Source organism: Ursus arctos, unplaced genomic scaffold, assembly GCF_023065955.2.
Source record: "Ursus arctos isolate Adak ecotype North America unplaced genomic scaffold, UrsArc2.0 scaffold_19, whole genome shotgun sequence".
Taxonomy (NCBI): Eukaryota; Metazoa; Chordata; class Mammalia; order Carnivora; family Ursidae; genus Ursus; species Ursus arctos.
The window spans coordinates 42,066,366-42,077,466 of NW_026622863.1; the positions used below are offsets into that span (position 1 = coordinate 42,066,366).

General features: G+C 36.2%; 1 protein-coding gene across 1 annotated transcript in view; it reads left to right on the top strand.

The window, feature by feature from the left end:
- Positions 1-10,725, top strand: part of LOC113244793 (zinc finger protein 770) — a 65,322-nt gene extending 54,597 nt beyond the window's left edge. Inside the window, exons 9-10 of the mRNA XM_026484419.4 lie at positions 516-614; positions 5,347-10,725. Coding sequence (XP_026340204.2) covers positions 516-614; positions 5,347-6,713 — 1,466 coding nt within the window. The 3' untranslated portion in view covers positions 6,714-10,725. The remainder of the gene's footprint in view (positions 1-515; positions 615-5,346) is intronic.
- Positions 10,726-11,101: the final 376 nt, after the last annotated feature.

Here is an 11,101-nt window from a genome sequence, read left to right on the forward strand (position 1 = left end):
AATAAAAATAGCTAATACACACACACATATATATGTATATAAATAAATAAATTATATATATATATAAAAACTTCATATATTTGTACTTAGATACTATTCTGAACATTGTGCGTTATTAAGTAATTCTCAAACTCTATAGAAATATGCTATGATTATCCTCATTTCAGATGAGAAAACTTAGGAATAAGAGGTTAATAATTGGCTGAGGTAACACAGCAACAAAGGCAGGGTTTAAACTCAGGCAGTCTGGATGCAGATTCTGTGTGCTCCACCAGTACACAAGACTGCCTCTCAATAGAGCTTGTATGAGTTTAAATTATATTAAGACCTTTTCTTAACCATCTGTTCCTTGTGCTTCTGAAGTTACCCTATAATATGAGTGCTCTTCAGCTCCCTTGCATTCCTTTGCTCTTAGGCTTTGTAAAGTATCATTTTGATCTGTAGTTAATTATAAACTTAACCAAATTTGAACCTGACTTTTATTCTTATGATTTCATGTCGCATTATCTTTTAAGCAGAACCTTCCATTTCTAAACCAGATGTAATTACCTTATTGGATGAAGGGAAGGAGCCTTGGATGGTTGTGAGGGAAGGGACCAGAAGACACTACTCTGGTGAGTGAGGGCTGAGCAGGATGGGGAATTAATTAATGCAGGTAATTAGCCAAGCCTGTTAGCCTTAAGATGTTGTTGGAAATCTCTCTTCAAAAGCCCGTGACTTGTGGAGGAAAGGGCTGAGACCTGGGAAGCAAATTAAAATCTTTTAAACCTGGACACCAATTGCATGTTGACCTTGATTACAACCCTCCGTTTTTCTCATTTTTTTCCTCCTACTTCAAAGAGAGGAGCTGTTCTCAGTAGAAGAAAAAAAGATGACAATAAACATAAGAGCTGAAATCAACAAGATAGAAAAAATAGAGAAAATTAATAAAGCCAAAAGTTGATTTCTTGAAAAGATCAACAAAGTTGGTAAACACCTAGCTTGACTCATCAAGAAAAAAAAAGACAACAATTGCTAATACTAGGAATGAAAGAGTAACTGGGTTATCACTTCACACCCTATAGCCATTAAAAGAATAATGAGAGAATACCATGAGTAATTTTCTGCCAATAAGTTGGACATCTTAAATGAAATGGGAAAACTTGAAAAACACAATTACCAGAACTGACACAAGATAAAAAAGGAAAATATGAATAACCTTATATCTATCAAAATAATTGAATTCATTATCAGAAATCTTTCCACAGAGAAAACACCAGGTTCAAATGGCTTCACTGGTGAATTCTATTAAGTATTTAAGGAAGAACTAGCAGCAGTGTTACACAAGTTCCTTCATAAAAGGAAAGAACAGCTCCCAACTCATTTTCCGGGAATAGTGTCACTTGTATACTATGTCCTGACAAATTACTAAAGGAAAAAAAAATGACAGGCTCCGTATCCTTCATGAACATAGATGTAAAATCCTTGTGAAAATATTAGTAAATTAAATCCAGCAATAAAAATGATGATCAAGTAGGGTTTATTAATCCCTGTCATTCACAGTATTAACAGGAATAAGAGAAGCCATGTGATTGTGTCCATAGATGTAGAAATAGCATATGACAAAATTCAACATCTATTCATGATAAAGTTTTCAGGAAACCAGAAATTGAAGGGGAACTTCCTCAAAAAATACTGCTTAAAAAAAAAATCATAAACTTCATCATACTTGATTGAAGAGTTTTCCCCCTAAGATTGGGAACAAGGCAAGAGTGCACACTCTTCCCATATCTATTTAACATTGTAGTGAAGGTCCTAGCATTGCAATATGGCAAGAAAAATAAGAGACAAAAATCAAAAAGCAAGAAGTTAAACTCTGTTTGGAGATGGCGTGATTGTGTAGATAGAAAATCCTAAGGAATCAAAACAGCAACCACTCAAAGTAATAAATGAAGTTCACAGTAAGATTACAGGATACAGAGTTAATATATAAAAATCAATTGTGTTTTTATATACTAGAAGTGGAAAAAATAAGAAATTTAAAGTAAAGTAAATTAAGTCAATTAAAATTAAAGCAAATTAAGTCCATCTACATTAGTGTCAAAAAACAAAAATACTAAGGAATAAATTTAACAAAATGTGCAAGACCTCCATACAAAAAATCATGGAACATTGCCAAGAGAAATTGAAGACCCTAAATAAATGGAAAGAGACTGTTTTGGGGATGGTGATGTTTGGGGATGCTGATGTTCAACTTAGCATTTCTAAGGTAATCTTGGAAAAGGAAGAATATATTATAGGACTTAGACTACATGACTTCAAGATACTTCAAGATTCATTATAAAACTACAGTAATCAGGGGCTCCCGTGTGGCTCAGGTGGTTAAGTGACTGCCTTTGGCTTGGGTCATGCTCCTGGGGTCCTGGGACCAAGCCCTGCATCAGGCTCCCTGCTCCCCGGGGAGCCTGCTTCTCCCTCTCCCCTCTGCCTGCAGCTCCCTCTGCTTGTGCTCTCTCTTTGTCAAATAAATAAGTAAAATCTTTAAAAAAAATAAAAGTAAAACTACAGTAATCAAGGGGCACCTGGGTGGCTCAGTATGTTGAGTGTCCAACTCTTCGTTTCAGCTCAGGTCATGATCTCAGGGTCATGAGAGCGAGCCCTGCATCAGGCTCCAGACTTGGTGGGGAGTCTGCTTGAGATTCTCTCTCTCTCTCCCTCCCTTTCACATTATCTCTCTAATAAATCGTGATCTTGGGGTTGTGGGGTGTAGAAATTACTAAAAATAATAAAAAAATAAACTTTAAAATATGAAAGCTAAATTTAAAGCTTTTAGAGGAAAACTAGGAGAATTTCTTGCTTTGAATATTATACTATGGTTATGTAAGATGTTAACATTGAGAAGGGCTGGGTGAAGGTTGCATAAGACTTTCCTGTATATTTCTCTGCAACCTTGTAGGAATCTACAGTTTTTTCAAAATAAAAGTAAACAAAACTGTCCTACATTATATGGGTGGTGGGTAAGAAATTTGAACAGAGAGGGCCTACTCTTTTTATGATCAGTGATTGTAATTCATTTATATGTAAATCTGTGTCAGTCAGTTTGAGCGGCCATAACAAAATACCATAGCTTGGGTGACTTACACAACAGAAATTTGTTTTCCTATAGTTCTGGAGAGTGGAAGTCTGAGATTAGCATTTGGGAGCTCTGATGAGGGCTCTCTTCCTGGCTTGATCTTCCCTTCTCACATTGTCCTCACATGGCAGAGAGGGAGAGGGAGAGGAGGAGAAGAGAGAGAGAAAGAGACCTTTTATAAGGCCACCAGTCCTATTGGATTAGGAGCCTTATGACTTCATTTAACCTTAATTATCTTCTAGAAGCACTGTTGGCGAATACAGTCAGTGTGGGTGGTCAGGGCTTCAATGTATAATTTTGGGGGGACACAATTCAGTCCATAGCAGTATCTATCTGTATAGGATCCAGTTTCTTTCTGGCTTCTATTTTGATTAGTTTATATGCCTTTTGTTGCCTAAAAATGTATTCATTCATTGAGTGTCCAGTCTGAACCATGCACTGTGCTAGACACCAGTGGAACAATTGTGAACAAGAGTGGTAGGTTCCAGCAGTCATATTTACATTTTAATAGGAATAAGGACATTAAGTAAACAAGTAAATGAATAAATAATATTAGGTGGTGACGAGTATTATTAAGTGAGAAGAGCGAGTGAATAGAAATTGGCAGGTATAGACACATTTGTTTTAGGGTGGTTAGGGCTTTTTAAGGAGGTAATATTTGAGTAGAGACGTGAAGAAAGAGCTCAAGTTATAGGAATATCTAAAGCCAGAGCAGTCCTGATAGAATAGCAAATGCAAAGGCCTTGGGTCAGGAGATCGAAGTTTTGTGTATTTGAGGTACAGCAAGGCGGCCAGGATGATGAGGATGATTATTCAAAGGTAAGGCACGTGACTTTTTAGTGTGATAGAAAGCCATTAGAAACTTTTGAGCAGGGGAATTACATAAGCTGATTTGTCATATAATTATCCCTCTATGGAGAAGAGATTGAATTAGGGGTAAGATGGGAAGAAGGAAGACCAGTTAGGAGGTTATTTCTTTAGTCCCGGTTGAAGATGATGGTGGTTTTGGTTGGAATAGTAGTGATGGGAAGTAATTAGATTCATGGTAGATTTGCCCACTACATGCTGGTTTGCTCCTCTGTCTGGACACTTTCCTCACCTTACTTGGATTTCAACAGCCTGCCTGAGCAGCTTATTATCTATGTTCAGTTATTTATATTTGATTCTAATTATAAAGAGAAATCATTAAAAACATTTAAGTAGAGAGACTCAGATATTGATCAGCATCAGAATCATTTGCTGGAGAATTTAAATAAGTACAAAACAAAAACATGCCCAGGACTTAATCCTGTAGATTATGTTTCAGTCAGTTAAAAATACCTCTGTAGTTTTAAGAAGTCTTCAGGTGCTCTTCTCACTGATGTAACTTGTTTCCCTAATCACCAGCCTTATCTCCAGTCCTGGACTCCATTCTCTGTTTCCTTTGCTTTTTTTTTTTTTTTTTAATGTATGAGGATAATCTGTTCCATAATACAATTAATAACTGCAATACAAATAAGCTTAATAGCGATATGGAATAGGGAATGATAGCACTATAATGTGAGAGTTTGTTGGTTTACAGGTCATTTTCCTACCTGAATGAAGCCAGAATAAAAGTAAACTTAAAACATTCAACAGGAAAGGGAAACCATTCAACTTGATGCTTTATTGTTGGTTGCCCTTTCACCTCCATATGAAAAAAAGTAATAATAAGTATCTGCATCCAGGACTCCCTCCCCAGAGGTAGACGCCATCAAGCTTGCATGGCTTCTAGCAGGAGACAGGTTGCATTTTACCCTGTTCCCACCTTAATGGTAGTCTTGCTGGCTCAGGGCTTTTTTTTTTTCATTGCAGTGTCTCAGCACCTAAAATCTAGCATTTCCACTTTTTTTGTGTGCACATTTTAGTATCCATGAAATGGCCTTCAGCCATGTTGAACTGCCTCTTGAGTTATCTCTTGAAATATCAATTATTGTATTTGTTGGTGTTCTGCCAATAAAGTTAGATAGGTTTGAGTGGTCTCCTCCCCCCTGTTGTCTTCATAAACTCTTATTTTTTTGGTATGTAATTTTGCAGGAGATAAGGGGTTTTTTTAGGTACAATACATGGTATTGTAGCAGAAACGCCTGTTTTAGAGGTACCTAATCCATTCACTTATAATAGACATTATTTTAGGTGTCTTTTACTTCTCTATAGAAGTTTTCTTTTTTCTGTCACAGGAAAATAGTGTGTGTTTGCCTTCTGTTTTCTTTCAGATTTGGAGTCCAGATACAGGACCAATACTTTATCTCCAGAAAAGGACATTTATGAAATATATTCATTCCAGTGGGAGATAATGGAAAGAATTAAAAGCTGTAGTCTTCAGGACTCCATTTTTAGAAATGATTGGGAATGCAAAGGCAAGATTGAGGGGCAAAAGGAACCACAAGAGGGATATTTTGGGCAAGTGAAAATCACTTCTGAAAAAATGACCACTTACAAAAAGCATAATTTTCTTGCTGAATATCAGAGAGTTCATAATGGAGAAAAGTTGTATGAATGTAAGGAATGTAGGAAGACCTTTATTCGTCGCTCAACACTCAGTCAGCACCTGAGAATTCATACTGGTGAGAAACCTTATAAATGTAAGGAATGTGGGCAGGCATTTAGACAGCGTGCACACCTTATTCGACATCACAAACTTCATACTGGCGAGAAGCCCTATGAATGTAAGGAATGTGGGAAGGCCTTTACAGTGCTCCAAGAACTTACTCAACATCAGAGACTTCATACCGGTGAAAAGCCCTATGAATGTAAGGAGTGTGGAAAGGCCTTCAGAGTGCATCAGCAACTTGCTCGACATCAGAGAATTCATACTGGTGAGAAACCCTATGAATGTAAGGCATGTGGGAAGACCTTTAGGCAGTGTACACACCTTACTCGACATCAGAGACTTCATACCGCTGAGAAGCTCTATGAATGTAAGGAATGTGGGAAAGCCTTTGTATGTGGTCCAGACCTTAGAGTGCATCAGAAAATTCATTTTGGTGAGAAACCTTATGAATGTAAGGAATGTGGAAAGGCTTTTAGAATATGCCAACAACTTACTGTTCATCAGAGTATTCATACTGGTGAGAAACCCTATGAATGTAAGGAATGTGGGAAGACTTTTAGACTCAGGCAACAACTTGTTCGCCATCAGAGAATCCATACTCGTGAGAAACCCTATGAATGTATGGAATGCTGGAAGACCTTTAGTAGTTACTCACAACTTATTTCACATCAGAGCATTCATATTGGTGAGAGACCTTATGAATGTGAAGAATGTGGGAAGGCCTTTAGATTGCTCTCACAACTTACCCAACATCAGAGTATTCATACTGGCGAGAAACCTTATGAATGTAAGGAATGTAGAAAACCTTTTAGACTGCTCTCACAGCTTACTCAGCATCAGAGTATTCATACTGGTGAGAAACCTTATGAATGTAAGGAATGTGGGAAGGCTTTTAGACTTTATTCATTCCTTACTCAACACCAGAGAATTCATACTGGGGAGAAACCCTACAAATGTAAGGAATGTAAGAAGGCCTTTAGACAACATTCACACCTTACTCAACATCAGAAAATTCATAATGGGGTTTAATACAAGAAAGCCTTCAATTGTACATTATGTTGCAGAATATCTGAAAATTCATTTTTTTGAAAGTTGCTTCATGCTTCAACTAAGCATAAGAAATTTTATATTATTGAAAAAAATATGTTGCTTTAAAAGCCTTCTGTCATCATTCAGACATTGTTTATCTTCAGCAAATTCATATGAGGGAATAATATAATGAATGTAGGAAAATCTTTAGCCTTATCTATCATTATCTCCATTTCACTCCTTTGTTACCAGTGTGTTATTGGACAAGGTACTTAAACTTCTGTGCCTCATTTTGCTCACTTGTAAAATGGTGATAGTAGTACCTATGTATATTAGTTATTTATTGCTGTGTAATAAATTACCACAAATTTAGTAGCTTAAAATAATACACATTATCTCACAATTTCTATGGGTCAGGTGTCTGGGCATAACTTTGTTGGGTCCTCTGCTTCAGAGTCTCTCACAAAGCTAAACTAAAGGTTTCAGCCAGGTTTGGGTCTCATCTAAAGGCTCAACAGGGGAAGGGATCCATTTCCAACCTCACATGGTTGTTGGCTGTCCCCAACAGTTTCTAGTTGGCTGAAGGCTGACCTTAGTTCCTTGCCACATGGGCTTCTTCAGCGTAACTGCTTATTAAGTGTGCAAGCCAAGAATGCAGTAGAGTCTACTAACATCATAGAAGCTATAAACCTGTGTGATCTAATCACCAAAATAACACCTGTTTATTAGTCACCTTTGCTGTCTTCTGGTTAGAAGCAAGTTACTGGGTCACCCCACACTCAAGTGTAGAGGATTACACAAGAGTATGAATACTAGGGTGTAGGGACCATTTCAGAGTCAGCCTGCCACACTGTGTAATAGGATTATCTTAAGGATTAAGTAGTTAATGCTTGGGAAAATAGCACCCACATAGCATGTTTTCTGTAAATATTATCTACAATTGTTGTCATTAGTGTTAGTGAATTCATATGACAGGAATTTACTCTAGAAGTAATAAATGTAGAAATGCCTCATGTCACTGCTCAGCACTTACTAAACTTAAGATAATTTATTCCAGATAAAATCTAGGAGGTTATATTGAATGTGAGAAGTTCATCATTTGAGTTGCATCAGTCATTTCAGGCTGAAAAGAAACTTTACAGATTTCATGAAGGTGAGGTTAAGAGTACAACTGTTGAAGAATCAGAAAAATGTGAAATTATTTTCCTATAATAAATTCCAAAAAATAAATGTTTTATAATCCCTATTGTCTGACCACTGTTAAAGATTAAAAACATCAAAAAGATGGCAGAAAGGAATCTAACCAGTTGGAAATTTAAATATGTGTGTGTGTGTGTGTGTGTGTGTGTGTGTGTGTTTGTGTGTGTGTATTTTTTTTGTAAAATTCATATAAAAGAAAGATCATTCCATTACTGGCAGTATATGGTTTGATGTTTAAATTGCCCCATCTTCAACCAGTGGAAGTTAGGTCTTTTGACATGACCCCACTAGTAGTTTGATAGTTTACTTGGTTACAGCTGCACAGTTTGGTCAGCAATGGAAGATGCTTGGGCACAACTCATTCTAAAAATTGATAAGGGAAAAAATAAGCATTTATTTTCCTTTTTTCCCTGAACCAAGTTTCAGGGCCACCAAAAGTTACTCAAATTAAAAGGTTTTTGTTTTGTTTTGCTTTTAAAATATCAGTAAATACAGAAAGAATGATAGGATTAGAAAGATCACCATTTTCTAGTTCCCTAATGGAATAATGGGTCCAGAAAATGATCTTTGGTGGATATTAAAACCATTGCGTGAAATATTTCATAGAACTTTACAGTGGATTTATCAAGCTGACCACCTCTGAGCCCTTTGATCAATTTTAACCTCTATGAAAGTGGGACTCTCAGACAATATCCACATCCTGATAAAATGCAATAGGAAATACCACTGCCTACAAAGCCTTATTGCCAAAATAGCTGAAGGAAACAAATCTTTGAATCAAACTCTTTAAAAACGAGAATTTGGGGGAATAGATGAACAAAGTAAATGGCACCACAAGGAAGTAGCCAAGCAGATCCAGAATGTGTAAAATTCTACGAAACAAGTGACCTGATTTCTTCAACAAATGAGTGGCATGAAAAAGAAAAGGGGAAGGACAACAGTTAACAGATTAAGAGACTTAAGAGACCTATCAACTGAATTCAGCATGTGGGCATTGCTTGGACCTAGTTTGAACAAAATGTAAAAAGACATTTGGGGGACAGTGGGGAAAATGTGGACATGCACTGAGTATTAGATGATATTTAGAAATACTAATTTTGTTAGGGATGATAATATCACTGTGGTTATTAAAAGATAAAAGGTTCTATGTGTTAGAGATACATACTTATATATTTAAGGAATGGTAAAGATACCAGATTTGCATTAGAATACTCCAGCAAAAGAAAAAGAATTGGCCAGGAGAGCTGGGAAGTAGATTGGCAAAATGTTGATAATTACTGATGCAGGGTGATTTGTTTTGGGGGGTTCATTGTTCTAATATTTCTACTTTTTTATGTGTTTGAAAGTTTCAGAAATAAAATGTTTAAAATCAAAACTGAAATTTATAGACTACTTAGAAATGATTGTTAATGAGATGTGTGCACCTAAACTTGTCAGATGTCCCCCAAAGTTCTGTTCAGTGAGAAATTCATCCCCTTTAATGCATTAAGGAAATTTCATTTGTGCACCCAGTCTTCATCATCTTCACTTTATCCACAGCAGTCAACACAGGGCCTGTCACATAAATAAATGTGTTAAGGGAGTGAATACTTACGTCAAGAAACCAGAAACAGAACAGAATAAAACCTACAAAAGAGAAACAAAACACAACTGAAAATAGAAATTAAGGACTAGACAGTAGTAGATTTAATCCAGTGTTAATAATGATGAGATTTTGGAAGACCTAATCAAGAAAAAGAAAATGAAAGATAATGCACTTAGAACATGGACAGTAATAAAGGTGACATAGCTACAGATTATCCAGAAAATTTTGTTTTAGTTACAACACAATACTATGTATAAGTGCTCTATGTATTCCAATACCTAAAATATAAAGCGGTTATTTTTTTTTTCTGTAGGAATATGTTATGACAATTGACTCAAATAGACCAACAAGCAAATGTGTGTGTGTGTGTGTATGAACTCCCCGCTTAAGAAAAAAATCTGATAATTGTACAGGTGAAAGCTTTAATAAATAGATAATCCTTCACCAAATTCTACCAATTCATTCTGCACAGATAAAATAATCTTGATACAAACCTAAATGAAGATAGCTCCCAAAAAGCAAAATCTAGACCAGCTTCATTTATGAAGATTCTATTCGTCTTAATTCTAAATAAGGTATATTTAAAATTTATTACAAAATCAGTCTTCACTCAGAGATCCATGTGTTTGCCTTTCCCAAGTCTCAGATATCTCCAGAAGACCTGTGTTTGTAACAGAGTGTAAGGCCTTAACCCAATGTTCTCTACAAACTTGTTTTGGGGTATTCTAGTCCTTGATGATATTTGGGGGGAAAAAAAGATTTCTCAGGAAAATGTGTAAATGCAGCAAAGCATTTGCTTGTGGGGAAATCCAAGTACACATCCTCAGCTTGTCAAAAGATACAGGAAAGAGATTTTTATTTAACATGGTGTATCTCAAACTTCATTGTGGAATTCTCATTCCCAGTATCTCTTGCCATCTTTAGAGTGTGAACCACTTTGATAGATGCTTCCATGACCACAATGACTGTCTTCAAGAGCATCATTTCAGACATATGGTGAGTGATTGTGTTGGCAGGGGGTGAGGAAAGGCACTTTTCTTTGCAACTCATGTCATATTCTGAAAGCTTCCTGCTTGAATCTTGAGGCCTAGTACTTTTCTATAGAATGTAAAAGATTCTAGCTTGGTCCTTGATATGTATATATTAAATATGCTTAAATATTCTGTTAAATAGTGATTAGGACATAAACGATTTTTCATTATAATAAAAATGCTATATTGAATATCATTTTGTGTATTTTCTGACTTCTTTGAAGAGTTAAGAATCTAAGGTGCATATCTAGAAGTCTCTGTACATACTCTCCACTTTACATGTTGCCATATGGTTGCTCCATCACTGCTGTACTGACTGAGCCAGCCAGGTGCCCCATTATTGTACATTAAGACACAAAGATGTCAGGGGCGCCTGGGTGGCTCAGTCAGTTAAGCATCTGACTCTTGGTTTCAGCTCCCTAATTTTTTGTGTGGCTCTCTATTGAAACAGGTCTTAAGGTCATATCTCAACTATGGAAAAGATGTTCCTCCTCTCTAAAAATCTTGTCTTATAAGTCATATTTTTAAAAACAATAGGTTCTTCTAGCTTTCCATTATTCAGATGTATTATC